The sequence below is a fragment of the Microtus pennsylvanicus genome, chromosome 15 (assembly GCF_037038515.1).
Source record: "Microtus pennsylvanicus isolate mMicPen1 chromosome 15, mMicPen1.hap1, whole genome shotgun sequence".
In the NCBI taxonomy this organism is placed as follows: domain Eukaryota; kingdom Metazoa; phylum Chordata; class Mammalia; order Rodentia; family Cricetidae; genus Microtus; species Microtus pennsylvanicus.
Window position 1 is genome coordinate 35,784,595 of NC_134593.1, and position 18,378 is coordinate 35,802,972.

At 41.0% G+C, this 18,378-nt stretch overlaps 2 protein-coding genes across 8 annotated transcripts in view; one reads left to right on the forward strand and one right to left on the reverse strand.

Moving 5' to 3' along the window:
* Positions 1-4,473: 4,473 nt before the first annotated feature.
* Positions 4,474-17,152, reverse strand: Lacc1 (laccase domain containing 1). 6 transcript variants are annotated; one of them, XM_075949516.1, is made up of 7 exons: positions 16,999-17,152; positions 15,282-15,946; positions 14,514-14,692; positions 13,559-13,724; positions 9,155-9,380; positions 7,693-7,853; positions 4,474-5,780 (listed from the first exon to the last, which is right to left on the reverse strand). In XM_075949516.1, exons 2-6 carry the CDS (start codon positions 15,838-15,840, stop codon positions 7,694-7,696), a joined length of 1,290 nt encoding a protein of 429 aa, XP_075805631.1. In that variant the 5' UTR covers positions 15,841-15,946; positions 16,999-17,152; the 3' UTR covers positions 4,474-5,780; position 7,693. The 6 variants fall into 6 exon arrangements, with proteins under 6 accessions (XP_075805631.1, XP_075805630.1, XP_075805634.1 ...); XM_075949515.1 differs by lacking the exon at positions 16,999-17,152 and adding an exon at positions 16,726-16,947; XM_075949519.1 differs by lacking the exon at positions 16,999-17,152 and adding an exon at positions 16,824-16,918 and having other exon boundaries at positions 4,474-4,904.
* Positions 17,103-18,378, forward strand: part of Ccdc122 (coiled-coil domain containing 122) — a 38,640-nt gene continuing 37,364 nt past the window's right edge. For both annotated transcript variants that reach the window (XM_075949521.1, XM_075949522.1), the window contains exon 1: positions 17,103-17,325. The gene's annotated coding sequence lies outside the window, so the exon portion shown is untranslated. The remainder of the gene's footprint in view (positions 17,326-18,378) is intronic.

Genomic DNA, 18,378 nt, shown 5'->3' on the forward strand with positions numbered 1-18,378 from the left:
TGTGCGGGTCCATTCTCGGACCCTCATACTCTCTCTAACTTTTATCCAGACAACCAACCTGATTCAAGAGACTCAAATTATCATTTCTTCATAGCCAACTGCCAAGCCTATTTGTCCATCATAAGTGCCAGGCCCAGATTTTCAATCATTGACCAAATATTTCCACCTGGATGCTAGCATTCTAGATAAGGTGAAACTTGTTACCCTTTCTCTAACCCCACACCTCTCCCCACCTTTGGTTGCTACTCTCAGTAGCTGGTTAAGCAAAACTCAGAGTCATCAATAATTTCTCCATTCTTCATATCCCACTTCCACAATCTTGTATGAGCTCTATTGAACCTACCTCGGAGATTTCTGTCCTCAGATCCATTTGAGTTTCTATAGCCTCCCGTAAGACTGTTATTTCTTTTAGAAAATATCCTAACCGAGCTGGGTGTGGTGGTGCATGTCTTTAATCCCAGTACCCTGGAGGCAAAGGCAGGCAGATCTTTGTGAGTTCCAGGCCAGCCTGGTCTACAGAGTGAGTTCCAGGCCAGCCAGGGTAGTGGCAGAAAAACCCTGTCTGGGAAAACAAAATATTCTCACTGTTTCTACTCAGTCTCTCTCTTTTGGTCACTCACTCTGAAACCTTCTCATTGAATAGGATGCGGTGCTGTGGGGGAACCCTCTATTGTGATGCCTACTTATGGCCCAAAAAGTAAACTGCAATTTTCTATATGATTTGGGATCCTTGCTATTTGATTTCTTTGCTATCCGTCTAGTACCCGGCTTACACTGTTCTATGCCTTGACAAACTCAGTCCTGGCTTACACTGCCTCTGCCTTGGGTAAGCCATAAACTTTCAGTTTCATTTCCTGGTTCATGATGTTTTCTCTCCCTGCGATGACTGTTCTTTGTCAAAAACCTGTGCATGGGGCTAGAGAGATGACTAGGCAGTTAGAGAGTGCTTGCTGCTCTCGCGGACGACTAGAGCTTGATTCTCAGCACCCACATTAGTGACTCACGGCCACCTTGTAACTCTATAACTCCAGCTCCCGGGGACCTGACGCAGGCTTCTTTCTCTGCTGGCACCTGCACGGATTTGTGCATACAGACACAATGAGATATAGGCAGACATATACATTTAAAACCCCTTTTGAAAATCTGTACACGTTTTGAGCTCACATAGTTTGTCATTTTCCCTGTAATATTTACTTTCTCCTAAACACTGAGTAAAACTAACCCTTCCACCTTCAGTACTCATCTCTTTGTAAAATTATATTTTAATTGTAGAAGCAATTTACCTCAGAGAAAAAATTTTAAAACATAAAGGAAATATTTGGAAAGGATGCTAAAACACCAGAGAAGAACCAAGCAGAATTTCAGGGACTGAAAGAAGCAAACAATCAAGTCCAAATCCTCTCTAACAGACAAGAGCTACTGGGAGAACAAATTTCAGGGAGGAAAGACTAAGCTGAAACAATGCTACATTTAGACACGCACAACGATTAAAACAACCAGTCATTCCAAAAAGGTACGTTCAATAGACACAAATCAAAGAAGCAATGAAGTAGGAATTGAGATAAAGTCAAAAGTCATAGATAATTTACTCAAGTAACTTATAGAAGAAATTTCTCTAAATTTAAGGAAGTCAACATCTAAACACAAAAGGCCTTTAGAAACCCAAATAGATGTAACCAGAGAAAGTCTCCACAACACACTATAGCCACAATGTCACAACCACAAAGCAAACACTAAAAGCTGAGAGAGAAAAAAATATCCAGCTCATATACAAAGGGAAAAGCATCATAATAATATTAAATCATTTATAAGAAACATAAAGCCAGGAATGTATGAAATTATATATTTCAATATCGGAAGTAAATGATTGTCAACCAAGTTTTAAACTCATGGAAAATTAAGGCAAGTATTAACAACCAAGAAGTATCACAGAAAAATGTTAAATGAATATTATATATGTAGGAAAAGCAAAGTCTCATCCATAGAACATAGAAAAGAATATATTTCATGAGTGATCAAAAAGAGTTGGGGAGGAAGTAATCAGGAAGAGCACAGCAAACCAGAAAACCTCTAATACTAACAGAGAAGACCAGAAATACTAATAATATAACAACCAGAAAATCAAAATCATAGGAAATAACCTCAAGTGCAAATGAGCTCAATCAAATAATAAAAAAAATTCAGAATCACTGATGGAATTAATAAAACAAGGTACATCTATTGTCTCCAAGAAACACACTTAATCAGCAAAGATAAAAACAAAAATATTCATAAGATGAAAATCCTACCAAGCAATTGGAAGCTGTGTAATACTATGTAGCAATTTCTGTATATGATAAGGTAGACTTCAAACCAAAACTAGCTGGAGGAGATAGAAAAGAGCCACTACAAATTAGCAAAGGACCAGCTCCTCGGGAAGATAATAACAACTGGAAATAGTATTCTCTGAAGATTAGTACTACGAATTTCATAAGACAAGAGAGAATGTTGAACACCAAAGACTCCACTTGGAGCTTGTTTTCTTCTTGGCACAATTTGCCTTTGGGCAAGGAACTGCCCATGCCTCGACCATTGACAAAGTGTACGATGTCTGGACTGGACAAGCAGGGAGGACACAAGGAAAAAGACTACCAAACCTTGCCAAGACAGGGTAAGACAGTTTTGAAAATTTTCCTGCCTCTGAATATGGTCTGTCAGTTACTATAGGCCTTAGCCAAAGTTGGTTGCTTCAACATTGCAAATGAGACTTTGGGTGATTGCTCGGGTGATTGTCTGTGTCATATATTGCTTGTTTTGGAAGCTACTTGATTGCACTTCCTGCCTACTCTACTCAAGTAATATTCTCTCCCTTGCCAGGCCTTCAATGGGGTTGAAAATTAGACAGTCTTAGTTACCTTCCTCTTATGATTTAGCCAAGCCATTTTCAATGCAAGACTTAGACTCTTTAGAATAGAATGTTTATTAAACATTTAGCATGTGTTCCTTGCTTAATATTATTTATATTGGTTTTAGTCCTAATTTTATACTTAATATCTGCTCCTATTGTGTATAGTTTTGTATTGGGTTTGGAACTCCCTTATTTAGACAAAAGGGTTGGGTGATGGGGAATCTCTGTGCCAATGAACTTTATATGGTGGGACCAAGTGAGGGGCATGGCCTTTTGGGTACCTGGAGAAAAACACTGGGTGGCCCAGGATTTGTTCTCTCTCTCTGGTTTTTTCACTACATAGCTGAGCTTGGACTTTTCGTTCCTGTTTTGTGAGTTTGCCCATTATAATAAAGATCAATATAGTTGGTCTATCTTGTAGTTAGCCTGGTATTTCTCGATCCTAGATAATTCGTCAGATTACATAAAGAAAAAAGATTTTACACAGCAAAGGGAACTATCAGCAGGAGCACAAACAGCTTACAGAGTAGTGCAGAATGTTTGCCAGCTTGACTTCTGACGGGGAATTAGTACCTAGAACATAAAATCCTTCAAAACTGAACGATAAAACTGCCTGTCAATAAAAGAGTTCAGGAAATGAACAGATGGTTCTCAGAAGAACCACAAATGTCCAGACCTATACTGAAAATGTAATTAACAGTTTTAGCCATCATAGACATCATAATTAACACTACTTCAGGAGTCTACCAAAGAGTAGTCAGAATGGCGGCTACCAAGAGAGAAAATGACAAAGCTGGGGAGATGACTCAGTGGCTTAGAACACTGGCAGCTCCTCCAGACAGTCTGTGATCCATTCCCAACACCCACATGGCAGCGCAAAGCCATCTGTAACTCCAGTCTCAGGGGAGCTGACATCCTCTTCTGGCCTATCTGGTCACTGCACACACACGTGGTGCACAGACATACGTACAGGCAAAACACCCATACACATAAAAATAAGTAAATAAAATACCAAAAGAAAAATGCTAGTGGATGCCGATGAGGATGTAGGAAAAGCTGGACCCTTTTCACTGTCGGTAGCAGTGTGAACTGGAACAGCCATTAAGAAAATCAGCACAGAGGCTTCAGAAAATCAACAGTGGGTGTAGCACAATTAATAAAAATCCAGAGAAAGAAATTGGGGCTCAACCTGAAGGTCAGAAAAGCAAAACAGTCAGCCACTGGCTCTTACCGCTACCTCAGTCCAAAATGGAATCTGAGAGTAAGACCGAGCCTGTCTCCTCCCACCTTGTATTCCTCTCTAGGGCTGGGATTAAAGGCGTGCACCACTATTGCCCCGCCGCTATGGCTAGCTAGTGTGGCTACTACGATTAAATGTGTGTGCCACCACTGCCTGGTCTGTAAGGCTGATCAGTGCAGCTATTTTACTCTCTGAACTTCAGGCAAGTTTCATTTATTAAAATATAAATGAAATATCACCAAAATTGAGGACATGAAACTGGGAGGGGGACATGTTGGGGAAAGCTGAGAAAGATTTGTAGAGGAAATGAAGGATGGTTATAACCATATTTCACTGTATACATGAATTAAATTCTCAAAAGAATATATCTTATAAATAAAATAAAACAGAATATGACCCAACTAGTCTACTTCTATGCTATCCCCAAGACTCTATATCCTGCCATAAAGATATTTAAACATATACATTCGTTGCTATTCTAGCCACAACAGCAAGGAATTGAAATTAGCCTAGATGTTCATGAAGAAATGAATGGGTAACAAAAATACAGTAATACAATATTTTATTTAACTATAATGAAATTATCAAATTTGAAGGAAAGTAGATGGATATGTGCTGGGGAAACCCCTTCAGCCAATGGCCTTCGAGATGCTGGACCAGGTTGGGCGTGGCCTTGGGTACCAAAAACCACACTTGCTCTCTTGCTCTCTTTTGACCACTGGATTCGGTTCCTGTTTCCGGCTCGTGAAGAGGACTGTGATCTGTGAATCTGTCCCCCTAAATAAAGAACCCTTTATTATTCTCAAGTCTGAGCTAATGTGGGACTACTTTATTCACGTTCCCCTACAGATCTGGAATTATTATATTGAACAAAATAATCCAGACTCAGAATAACAAACATTGCATATTCTCTCTCATATATGAATCCTAACCATTAATGTTTATGCATGCATACACATATATGTATATACACATATATGTATATGTGTGGGTATAAAGGTGGATATAGGTGTTGAACCTAGAAAGAGAACATATGGGAAAAGAGGGCTGAGCAAGGAAGGGGGTGATAGAACACATTAGACATGAAAGGAGAGGCTGTTGGGAGTGGAAGGATGCTCAGAGGGAAGAGAAGGGAAAAGGGGAGTATCAGCAAAACCATGATGTTTGAAAATGCCATAATGAAACCTACTCTTGTGTAAGGCAATTCCAAATATATATATGTATATATGTATATATATATATATATATATACACACATATACATACATATATTTAAAAGGAAGTGTTTATCTCTCCTACTGCATTTGACTCAAATGGAAAAGTTGTCTTTATTTTGATTCACTGTGTTAAGCCTCATCCCTATAAAAAAAAAAGTTGGCATCCAACAAATACTGAACTGAACAAACCTGGTATTGATTTATAGATAAATACACAGAACTAACTTGAGGGATAACATCACATTGATTCTTTTATTAGTTATCATAATAATTAAACTAAGATCATCTGGTTGTGGGTCACAGGGAAAATATACCCTAAAGGTGAATTATGTTTTGTAACTCTGTTGGTTTTATATCAATCAAAAAGCTAAAATTTTCTTTTGCAAGCAGTGTGGAAGGATGCAGGAAACGGTGATGCAAAATTTCAGTCAAGAACCTGTAAAACACACAGAAATAAAACATGAACTCCTAACGTTCTTAGAACATGGAGGTAGGAATCATAAAGTACATTAAAAACTAAAGTCATTGTAAAGAGTGAAAAATATACAAATGACTCAGTGGGTAAGGGCTCTGGCCATCAACCTTAATAAGCTCAGTTCGATCTCTGGAAGCCTATGGTAGTAGATGAGAAGAGACTACTGAAAGTTGTTCTCAGCCTCCATACCTAGTGGCTGTACAAGTTTACACTCCCGCCAGCGAGAGGAGTGCCCCCTTGCTCCATATCCTTGCCAGCATGAGCTGTCACTTGTATTATTGCTCTTAGCCATTCTGATAGGTGTAATATGGAATCTCAAGGTAGTTCGGATTTGCATTTCCATGATGACTAAAGATGTTGAACATTTCTTTAAATGTTTCTCAGCCATTTGAGTTTCCTCTAGTTAGAATGGTTTAGATCTGTACACATTTTTTTAAATTGTGTTATTTGGTATTTTGAAATTGAATTTCTTGAGTTCTTGATACATTTTGGATATTATCCCTCTATTGGATGTGGAGTTGGTGGAAAGTTTTTCCCACTCTGTAGGCTGCTGCGTTGTCCAGATGACAGCCTCCTTTGCCATGCAGAAGCTTTTCAGTTTCATGAGGGCACATTTATTTATTTATTTATTTATTTATTTTTTTGTTTTGTTTTTTTGAGGTTATTTTTTTTTTTTTTTGAGATGCAATCTCAGTATGTAGCCCAAGGCTGACTTTAAACAGGTGCTTCTTCTGCCTGAGCCTTCTGAGAGATCCAATTGCAGGTACACACCACAAGGTTGTGGTGGTAGCTATTTCTTTTTTTTTCTTTTATTTATTTATTAAGGATTTCTGCCTCCTCCCTGCCACCGCCTCCCATTTCCCTCCCCCTCCACACACTGAGACATTGAGGGCACATTTATTGTGCTCTTAGTGCCTGCACTAATGGTGTTTTGTTCAGGAAGTCTTTTCCTGTGCCTATGAGTTCAAGTCCATTTCTTGTCTTTCTCTTCTATTAGGTTCAGTGTATGTGGTTTTATGTTGAGGTCTTTGATCCATTTGCAGTAATTTTTGTGTAGGATGATAAGTACAGATCTATTTTGATTCTTCTACATGCAGCCATCCAGTTTGACCGTCAGCATTTGTTGAAGAGATTGCTTCTTTTCCACTGTGTATTTATGGCCTCTTTATAAAAAAATTAGATGTTCATAAGTGTGTGGATTTATGTTTGGGTCTTCAATTCTATTCCATTGATCAATTCATCTGTTTTTATGCCAACACCATGCTGTTTTTATTACTGTAGCTTTGTAGCACATCTTGAAATCCAGGATGATGATACCTCCAACAGTATCTTATTCAGGATTATTTTAGCTATGCTGTTTTTCCTTTTGTGTGTGTGTGTTTCCATATAAAGCTAAATATTGTCCTTTCAACATCTGTGTAAAGATTTGTGTTGGAATTTTTGTAGGGATCATATTCAATCTGTAGATTGATTTTGGAAGTGTGGCCATTTTTACAATATTAATCTATTTTTCATAAAACAAAAATAATGAAAGATATCAAGATGTTATAATAAGTCATGCATTGGTCAAGTTCACATCAGAGATAAAGACTTCCTATATAGTTTTTTTTTAAAAAAATATTAAACTACTTTAAAACTTTAACATAAGCCTATTAACTATTCTTAATTAAGCAGAAAAAGAAATGAATAGTCTTCATCATGAAATGTGTTCCCAAAACTTTTCTATACCATTTTGCCACTTAAAAATCAAAGCTTGATTATCTTTATAGGGAACAAGGAATACTTTTTCAATGAAGGCAGAGAAAGGCTGTAGGAGGAGGGGAGGGGACATGGAAAGAATCTGAAGAGAGACAGCACAGAGGAGGGTGTGTACCTCATTCTCTAATGGATATGAAGCCAATCTGTGTACCGAAGTTAAGCCCATCTCGAACATGGGAGAAAAACTTATCAGGATGGCAGGATGTGCAGAGATCAAGATCTCCCTTCTGGTCATGAATATGCTGTGGAAGAATTCCTCCCCGTTCTAGAAGAATCCTTAGAACAAAGATATATCAAGAGAAAGAAGAGTTTATGTTACTGATAGTGAGACCAACGTGGAAACGGCATGTTTACTTGGGTGGACCCATTCCAGGAAAGACCTCTGCATGATGGAAGCTGCTGTTTACTCTGCAGCAGGGCTAGTCAGGAAATGGTAGATTTTATCAGCAAAGCTCAAATAGGAGCTGTGCGGTGATCCACACTGCCCTGCTGACGTGTGCTGGCTCTGGGGGTCAGATGCTTGTTTGGGAGGAAGGGCACTTGTGTACAAAACTCCTTTGGTTCAGATAGGGCCTACTTTTAATCATCTGATCTTCACGTTTCCCCCCCCACACACACACATACTAGACTCTTCACAGAAAACTTTGTTCATAAATGCTGTGATATAAAATTAGTGACATCCATTCACAAGCTGCATTTAAGAATCAATTAGGATTGACTGAATCCTTTCTACTCATGTGTTAAATGAGGCGGGGTCTGGGTACGGCTTTGCTGACTGGAATAGAAACACAATTCAAATCAGACATCAGTTTCCTTTCTTAGAAATGACAGTTTCCAACAGAGATTAGGAAGCACAGTCTTATATTCAAAATGCACAGGACCGCAAGTGCTACATATTGATATTATCTAATGTTTTACAAGAAATGTTTTCTAACTAATTAGACAATAAGAATACTCTCAAAATAGCAACTTTCTTATGGTTTCTATTTCTTAGGAGAACTGACCTAAGCAACAGCTGTGAAGTAAAGTCCATATCGGCTATTTTATACAAGGTTTAAGCAGTTTTCCGTAGAGATCAATTTGCAATTTACTTCAAAATAGATAAATTCTTTTTTTTATAGTTTTATTTTTTTTAAATGTATTTATTTATTAAGGATTTCTGCCTCCTCCCCGCAACCGCCTCCCATTTCCCTCCCCCTCCCCCGATCAAGTCACCCTCCCTCATCTGCTCAAAGAGCAATCAGGGTTCCCTGACCTGTGGGAAGCCCAAGGACCGCCCACCTCTATCCAGGTCTCCTAAGGTGAGCATCCAAACTGCCTAGGCTCCCCCAAAGACAGTACGTGCAGTAGGAAAATAGATAAATTCTAACAGTCATGAAATCATCTGTGATACAAACTGTGTGAGAATAGACGCCTTATTTAAAATGGGTTTTTCCATATGTGTGTATGTTAAGCGCCTCAAATATTTGCTACCTGGATTGTTATGGGGAGTTATTTACTGTTCTCTAAAGCAATTGTCATCTCAGAAACGATAAGCAGTAACCAGGCTTCCGGCACCGCATCGAAATCACACACACCTGGTAGCTTTTCGGATGTCAACATAGGGATTCAGTGAGTCGAACTGTCGCACACACGAGGGATGAAGATCGTGAAATGAGGTTGCCTGTTCTCTGGGAAGAGCGAAGCAGCAGGGGCCTACTGAAGGCCCCAGAACAACACGGATGTCTTCCGGGTTACAGCCATACTCTGCGGTCATAGCGTTCACAGTAGCCATAGCTACGCCCAGCAAAGTACCTTTCCAGCCTGGTAAATGGGAGGAAAAGAAGACAGGAGAAGTTAAAAATGTGGATTCCCAACAACAGCTGTGGTTTGTGTATTCAAAGTGTGTATCATAGATGAACTCCAAAGTAACGGCTCCAATACAGTACTATCATTAACACTAGGTGCACGGTACAAAGAACACGACAGAACCGGCAATTAGAGGGAGTCTCTTTTGCAAACTGGTATTGATGTTTAGTCTCCATAGGAACAATGTCCTTTCAGTCTTTCTCCCCTCTCTTTCCTACTACCAGGGGAATGAAACACAGAACACGTAACAGGTCAGCCATTTAATGTGTCCAACTCAGTATTAACATTGGCAGCGTTCAATTTCCACATTTCCCTCACCTTGCACGTTTGGAACTATATTCTCAAATAATAACTTCTCATTTCTCTATTCCTATAAATTTTTGTTTATGAATTTTAATTACTCTCTCTGTGTATATTACGTGAGGAGCATCATATTGGGTTTGTCTGTGACTGGCTGATGGAATCAATGTCTAGAAGGTTCATCCATGTTGCAGCACGTATCCAAATCTATGGCCATTTAAAGACAGAGTATCATGTCATTGTACCATACCACGTCGCGTTTTCCTACTTACTCTCTCGTCACTGAAGACTTGGGCTGTCTCTGCCTCATGGATCTTACGGATCAGGATGCTATACCTGTAGATGTGAGTTCTTCTGGACCTAGGTCCGGAGTCAGGAGTCTAGGTCATGTGGCAATTCTATATTAAACTTTTGAAGGAATCGCCATACCATGCTTTTTTTTAAACTTGAAGTAGGGTTTCACTATGTAGCTGGAATCCACTCTGTAGACCAGGCTGGCCTCAGGCTCAGAGATCTGCCTGCCTCTGCTTCCTAAGTGCTGGTGTCAAGTGCCACCATATGCAGAAGACTATTTCTGTTAGGGAATTTTTACATCTTTCATACTTATCATTCCTCGAGACTTGTTTTACGTCTTAAGTAGTAGTCACTCTGACGGATGCATGTTGAGATTATGGGTTTGACTTACATTTCTTTAATTATGAATGATGTTCATTAGCTTTTCTTTTCTTATGCTCCTTAGCTATTTGCAACCATTTTTAGGGAAAAATTCCTTTCCTTAATATTCGATCCTCCTACCCCTACCTCCTGAGTGCTGGGATTAGAGATGTGAGCCACCGTACCTGGTTTGTATGATGCTATTGAACAGACAATGTCATCTATGCTGCGTAAGCACTCTGCCAACACAATTACATCCCCAATCCCTTTACCCATTCTTCAACCCAGCTGTTTTGACTCTAGGATTGCAGGTGTTGTTTTAGTAATTAACCCCTTACTAAACATAATGGGCTTCCTTTCTACTCCATTCCTTTCATGCATAAGCATTTTAAATTTTAATGAGGTTCAATTTACCTGTCTTTAAATTTTTTTTCTTTCCTGCTTAGTTATCTAAACACTACATTGCCTAATCCAAAGGCATGAATACTTACACTTCTGGTTTTCATTTTCCTAAGAGTTTTATAATTTTGCCTCTTAAAATTTAGGTCACTGATCCATTCCGTTTTTATCTTTTACTATTGTTATGGTAAGGGCCAGAATCATTCTTTTGCTTCTGGGTGTCTGTCTTCCCCAGCTCCACTGGTTGAAGATTAGCTATCATTCTTTCCCCATTGAATAACCAATTTGGCATCTTTGGTAAAAAGCTTTTTTTTTTTTTTTTTTTTTGATTTTCGAGACAGGGTTTCTCCCCGTAGCTTTTTGGTTCCTGTCTTGTAGACCAGGCTGGCCTCGAACTCCCAGAGATCTGCCTGCCTCTGCCTCCCGAGTGCTGGGATTAAAGGCGTGCACCACCACCGCCTGGCTGGTAAAAAGCTCTTAACTGTAGTTCAGGGCTTATCTGTAACTTGTAGGCTCTCTATTCTATTTTGTTGGTTTATCTATTATTTTTAATACTAGTGTTACATTATTTTTGATACTATAGCTTTGAAATGAGTTCTAAAATTAGAAACTGCAAAATGTCCAAATTTGATCTTTTACAAGATTGTTGTGACTATCCAAAGCCCCCCCCCCTTTTTCCTGTAAAAAATGCAATTAGGGATTTGTTAGGATTGTACCAGATCTGTAGATGATTTGGGGTAATGTTTACATCTTAACAATCATTGTCTTCACTTTATGGACATGGGACTTGTAATTATCTCCTGTTTCTTTAGCTTCTCTTAGTAACGCTGTGGAGTCTGGCCATCTCTCCGCTTTTCACACTGAAGTTCATCTTTGCAGCTGACAGTCTCCTCACAGATTTTTCTACTAGCTCTTTCTTTTCTTTGGATTTCATGTTGAGTTCTAAGACTAAGCCACTTTCTTCATTCCTGCTTCCATTTAGTTTCCTAAAATAAAACCTAAGAGAATTACATTTTTTCCTTCATTCGGATGCAAATTCAGTTGACTTAGGTGGACAATAAGGAGTCCCCCTGCTCTCTTTTCTTACTACTCCATACACTTGTCCTTCTAAAACTAAACACTTGAGTAAAGAACTCATTTCTTCTTTTCAGCTAAAAGGAAGAGATGGTGGAAGTAATAAATATTTAAATAATAGGTCCAGTGTCCATTGGTAAGTCATTGAAAACGTAATTGTAGAAAGAGGACCGGAAGAGCCTAGCAGGCTTTTAATCCCAGCACTAGGGAGACAGAGACAAGCAGATCTCTATGAGTTTAAGGACAGCCTGGTCTACAGAGCAAGTTCCAGGACAGCCAAAGAAATACAGAGAAACCTTGTTTTAAAAGACCAAAAAAAAGAAGAAGAAGAAGAAGAAGAAGACTAGAATGAAATAGGTTGGTCTCAATGATAAAAACAGGGAGAAGCTTTTTGGTAGAAAAGACTTTAAGAAAAACATATTGAATTTTTAACATTATGATTCTGAAATATCTTTGGAAATGTAGGCAGTAATTTTCAGAAGAAAACAACTTAGTACAGATATTTTGATTACTGTCAAGACTTTTCTACACACACAAGGATACCCTTTCTTCCTCAGGAACTTTCCTTTATCTTCTCACCACCGGAGACATATTCACATAGACATAGCTAGTTTAAGATATTTTTATTAAATTAGTCCCTCAGATGGAGTTTAGACTAGCTGATCCCGGTGAGTATGTAATGTATTCCACTGTATTGTAGTTCATGGCTCATTTAGCAATGATCTTAAGTTCACATGTATAGCTTCATTTTGACTAAATCTTGGATATTTTCAGAATAAGTGTTTCAAACCTAAGAAATACTCTTCCCTTTGAGTGTAGGTTCAAATTTGAAGCTACTTTTGACAAGGTCATATAGTGAACTTGACCCCTCATCCAATTCTGTTACCTTAGCTTGTCAAAAGCAAATGGTGACCCTTGATTCTGTATTGTCTACAAAGCAAAAGAGTCATATATCTATAAGTAAGATAAAACTCAAAAGATTGTGTCTCATTTTACATAGGATAATAAACACAGAATAAATATTATTTTTCATTTTTGTCAGAAAAGAAACTCTGTGAGTTTGACAATATATCGCCTTTGAAAATGCTGTTTTAATTCTCTTTAGGTGACAGTCTCAGTTTAGTGAAACGAACTAAACTAAAAGTGTCTTTCCACTCACGGGCATAGACAAACATGTCTTGTTTCTTTTGTTTTAAAGCTTACTGCTTTTCTCATGCTGTTTATGCTGTGAACTGCATCCAGCGTGCCTAACATCCCCGTTCCCCGGGCACTCAGACTCCAAGGATTCTCAGCCAGAGGCAGCCAGCCACACCCTACAGTGTTTTGAAAAGCACGAAGGATTGTCTTTGGTTATTACAAAGACTGTGATTATTATGCACATTAAAAAAGTTCAAGGACTAAAGATAATTCAGTCTATACTGCAGGGTTATCTTGCCCTATATGTTAATAGCTTAGAAATACTGACAGGCTTAAAACCTACGGACTCCTGAATACCACTAGGTACCACCTACTTCTGAAATTCGACTCTGATTCATCTAATTTGCTTGTTGACTCCTTATATCTGTTTCCGTGGTGAGAGTACACAGGCCTCATCCTATCACAAAGCAATACAATTAACAGCTTTCTATGCCCATCAGGAAAGAAATTACAAAATAGCTTGCACTGCAAACGAACAAACTCTTAAACGATTTATTAAACACACCTACCAGAGTGAGCAACCCCACATGCCTTTTTCACAGGATCTGCGAAGACTATAGTAATGCAGTCGGCACCAAGAGCTGTGATCGTGACTCCGCTCTGGTTTGTGACTATCCCGTCATAGGATTCAGGCTCCTTCTTCCCCATGACCCACACGTCATTGGCGTGATCGGTCTAGCACAGAACACAGGGCAAAGATGTTTTGAAAACAAAACTTCTTAGATGTGGGCTTTTCTAAAAGCACTGATGTGGGTACCACATTAGGTAATCATGCTATTATTATAGCATGCCATTATTATAATGTATAGATTATCCAATTCTATACATAATAAAATACCAACTATAACATCTCTACGGATGTTGCTCTTAGGAAAGCTGACTCGGAAGTCATGCAAATCCCTCACCTCCCCAGAGATGAGTAAATCTTTATTTTGAGTACTTCTCACAAAAGGCAAGTTTCACTTTCTTGCTAGAAAGTGAAAGTACCAAATCAGTGATTCCCCCCCTCCCCCTTTTCTTAGACTCAAGTAAATCTAGAATTCTTGAACAGATTTTTCTCCTCACTTAGACCCTAGTTCTGCTGGGTCTTCACACAAAAAGTAAAGACCCAAACCTTTTCCTGATTATTCGCGGACTTTCTTCTGTACTGATAGACCCAAAAGTTTGCCTGATCATCGGGGGACTTTCTTCTGTATTGATAGGGCACTGAAAAGTAATATTACATCTAGAACTGTGGCGTTCTAGATGAGATCCATACATACGCACATGCCCGAGAGCACAGACACATATAAATATTTGATCTTTAGGCTATAACATATAAAGCAGAGAAAAATAATTACAGCATTATCCTAAACTGTTAGATGAAGTTCCAGAAGCAAAAATTACACAACTTAATAGTTATATAGTTATTGACAGTGAGAATGCCAATATTTTGGAAAACCAAAATATATAACAAAAATTTACCTTTATTCGGTAAAATTTCTCTGCATTAAATCCTGCAGCATCCGCCAACCTACGGAGATTTTCTTGAACAACTACTTTGGGATCTCTCCGTTTGCAGCTACTGAAAAGATTGAGGGAGCTAAGGGTTGGGATGTAGGATATGCCACCTGTCCTTGTCGTAAATCCATGGATGAAGGTATCTGTTGATGATAAGTGACAGAGTAAAAAGGTGTCCTTCAGAGACAAGGAAACACACAGAAGACAGAGTCTCGGCCAGACCCTCCTGGATCACTCCAGTCTGCAATTGTTTGTGTGCTTTCCAGTTCTGGCAGCACTTTGCACCCCCATGCACTGGTACACACAGCCGTCACCCTGTGTGACTGCTCACGAGAAAAACTTCTTATCCAAGGAAGACTGATTTTTTTTTTCTGAAATTTTACCCTCTGCCCAAATGCCCAAAGGGTTGAAGTGTCAGCATTTCTACATACAAGATCTTCCAGGACAACAACAACAGCAACAACAAAAATGATCTTGCTTTGTTTTGTTTTTTCTTTTTTAAGGAGGATTGGGACATTTGCCTTAAAGAGGAATTGACAGGGAACCAATTTGCTTATTTGAGGTGGCTCTGATGAAGTCATCTCTTGATGCCATTGACCCACAAGGTCATAAAACCCCCATGTTGCAAAAGATGTGCAATTCACAAGCGTGAACAGAAAAAGGAAAAAAGGAAGTGAGACACGTCCTAAGAAAGTCTGAGTTTTCACAAGTGACAAAGAGTGTGTAGGGTACCTGGGATCAACGGAGATGTGATAATAGTTAAGTCCCCTTTCAGGGTCGGCAGGGTTCTCAAGTACGCTTCTATTTCACTTTGGATTTCTTCTAGTTGATGAGCTGTGGGTACGTTTATTTCAGTGGACGGTTTCAACAGGCTCTCTCCCCAAGCTCCCTGTAAATCTTCAAACTCAAAATCATAGACTTCAGTGAAGAGCTGATCGATAAAAGCCTTCACAAACGTTTTCCTGTGCTCGGGTACAATCACCTTAATGTGGCTCAGATTTTTTTCATCAATTTTTTGTTTAATTGTATACAGAGAGGCCGCCATACTGGAATTGCTAATAGTCTCAAAATCTCTCGTGAGAAGTGGAAATCCATTTCCTGCTTCCACGTCAGAAAGATCGTTTTCACTGCCCCTTTCTTTGGTGACGTCACTACCACACATTATGCAAAGGAACTTGGCCTTGGGGGCATGGTGGTGGATACCATTCAATGTCTTCAGTAATGTCTGCTGGCAGATTTTCTGTGAGTTCAATTTTAAACCGAAGAGATCAATCACGACGGCTTCTGCCATCCTTAATGCACTTTCCTCAAAGACTTCTGTGTCAAATCAGCCGTAAAGAGAAATGGGCACAGGTAGCCATCAACTGTGCCAGTCTTCCTATGGACACAGCAGCAATCTGTGGGGGGCAGAAGGGAAGTAATTGTGCTAACACAAAAAGCAGCCCAAATAAACCCAGAGCCCAGGTCGGAAAAGAGAGCAAGTCACGCTTTAAAATTATACAACGCCAATCTATCTGCTACTATACCATTATTCCCGTCATGCTTATCAGATTAGATCATATCTCATATAAAATAATAAGGCCTCACCTTTAGAATGTTGAGCAGCATCAGCAAATTTCTCTCTCTCTCTCTCTCTCTCTCTCTCTCTCTCTCTCTCTCTCTCTCTCTCTCTCTCTCCCCCTCTCCCTCCCTCCCTCCCTCCCTCCCCCCTCCCAACCCCTCGTTTTGGTTTGTGGTTTTTCGAGACAGGGTTTCTTAGTGTACCTCTGGCTGTCCTGGAACTCGCTCTGTAGACCAGGCTGGCCTCGAACTCACAGAGATCCACCTGCATCTGCCTCCCAAAGTGCTGGGATTAAAGGTGTGCGCCACCACCACAAATCTCATTTTTTAAGATAGAATCTGAGCGATAGGATAGGCTTTCCCCAACATTTACACAGCACTCCACGCTTGGGATGATCGCGAAAACCACTGCGATTTGGATCAGGGGCCATTCCTGTCCACTTGCTAATTCTTTGTCCCCTTGTCCTTCCAGTCCTCCCAAGTCCCATTGGAGCGCCCCTCTGGTGACCCCTTACCCCTGAATTCCTGGCGATCCCTACCACTACTGATCCCTCACTCTGACCCCCAGGCTCACCCTGACCCCCGCGCCCCAGGGCACAGCCGCTGTCATTCATACTTGCCGCCAGCTGTGCAGGGCGACCTGGGGGACAACACACAGCGCCAGTCCCGTCCGCGGGGGTTCGCCCTGCGTCCCGGACCGGCTGGCACACTCACCGCGGTGTCCCTTCCCGCTCTCCCCCTCGGCGGTCGCCGGCTGGGGCGTGAGCCGCAGCCTGGGCGAACGGACCCAGAGTCTCCGGAGTTGCCGGAGTCGCCCGCCCTCAGTCCCTCCCCTCCCGCCCCACCGCGTTCGTCCCGGCCTCCAGGCGGCCTCGGCGGCCGCGCTCACCGGCTGTTCCCGCCACGGCCGCGGGGCGGCGCCCGGGAGTCGCCTGCAGGAGCCCCTGGCGGGGGATTCCCGCGCCGCCGCCCAGCAGTTCCGGGTCAGCGGTCGCCGGCCCTGTCGCCCGCCGAGAGCCTGGGGGAGGCCGCCTGAGGCGGGGGCGCCGCGGCGGCGAGGCGAGCAGGGCCGCGGGTGGGCGCGTTCCGGGAGGCGAGCAGAACGGAAGGAGCGTCCTTCCTCCCGGGCCCCCGGGGACTGCAGGAGGAGCTGCTGACCCAGCAGTGTGGTCAGCCTGTCACGTTAGCTCTTAGCGCCCTCCAGTCCTGGGCTCAAGTAAGGGGACCCGGAGACTTTGGTCGGGAACATTTTACTTTTTTGTTGTTGTTGTTTAGTTTTTTAGTTTCCAGAAACAAGTGAGTCGATTCTCATTTCCCCCATCCCTTTCTGCTTATTCTGTGTTTTCGTTGGGGATCAGCATCCTTGACTGCCCCCTCTTTTGTGTTGACCACATCGAGTTCTCATTAGTCTCCTTAAAAAAATATACGCCCCTAATAGGACAGAATGCATTCATTCTTTGAGTAATAATAAGATCAAAATCAAGTATCTTTTATCCTCCAAGGGTTTAATGTCATTTATTTCAAAACTATGATATGGAAGTCAAGTACCGTTGTAAATGGAATTATAGCCAACTTTCAACATAGATAAGGTTGTAAGAGAAAGCATATTTTCTGTAGGCTGGGCTATGAAGGAAGGAGAGGGTCCTTTGTCTTCCTTGGTGAGCCTGTGAATGCTGGCGGTGTCTTTCCTGAATGAGAAGACTCTAGGGTATTTGGGAGTTGAGAAGAGTCTTGCAAGTGTGCACCAACCTCAACTTGACTAGAGACCGAGGTAACCAGCACACATAGGACCCACTCCAGCATATGTGACCGCTTGAGAGGGGGGAGGGTTCGTATCTGATTTTCACTGGATACTTAGGAAGTCTGAGTGATAGATGATACACATCAGGTCAGACATACATGCCTTGGCCTGAGCTTGTTTCCTGTCAAGCAAAATAAAATCCATAAAGAAATTATTTACAAAGCAGATACAGGGCCTTTCCCCTGTTCTCATGCACAGTGCTGAGAGTTCCGATTCTTTCGGGCGGTCACAAACAGAACTCTGAAAATAGTGAAGTTGTTAAGGGAAGTTGTTAGATTCTATTTGCATGCCCTTTCCTTCACCATCTGGTCTGTCTGAGCCCCGTTTTCTCAACCCTCTCACGCCTGCCTCATACCACTCCAGAGCTCTTCAATCCTGGTTGCACATCTGAACAAGTAGAACTTAAAAAAATATATTCATGCAGGTAGCCCACACCCCAGTTGCTTATTGAATCAGAGTCTATAGGAG

What these genes read in the sequence shown, in the direction of transcription:
- Lacc1 (XM_075949516.1), bottom strand. Translation starts at nt 15,840, where the DNA reads ATGGCAGAAGCCGTCGTGATTGATCTCTTCGGTTTAAAATTGAACTCA. An exon ending in ATGTGGGGTTGCTCACTCTG is followed by an intron (nt 9,381 to 13,558) that starts GTAGGTGTGTTT and finishes CCCATTTACCAG; the next exon opens with GCTGGAAAGGTACTTTGCTG. An exon ending in GACATCCGAAAAGCTACCAG is followed by an intron (nt 7,854 to 9,154) that starts GTGTGTGTGATT and finishes CTTTGTTCTAAG; the next exon opens with GATTCTTCTAGAACGGGGAG.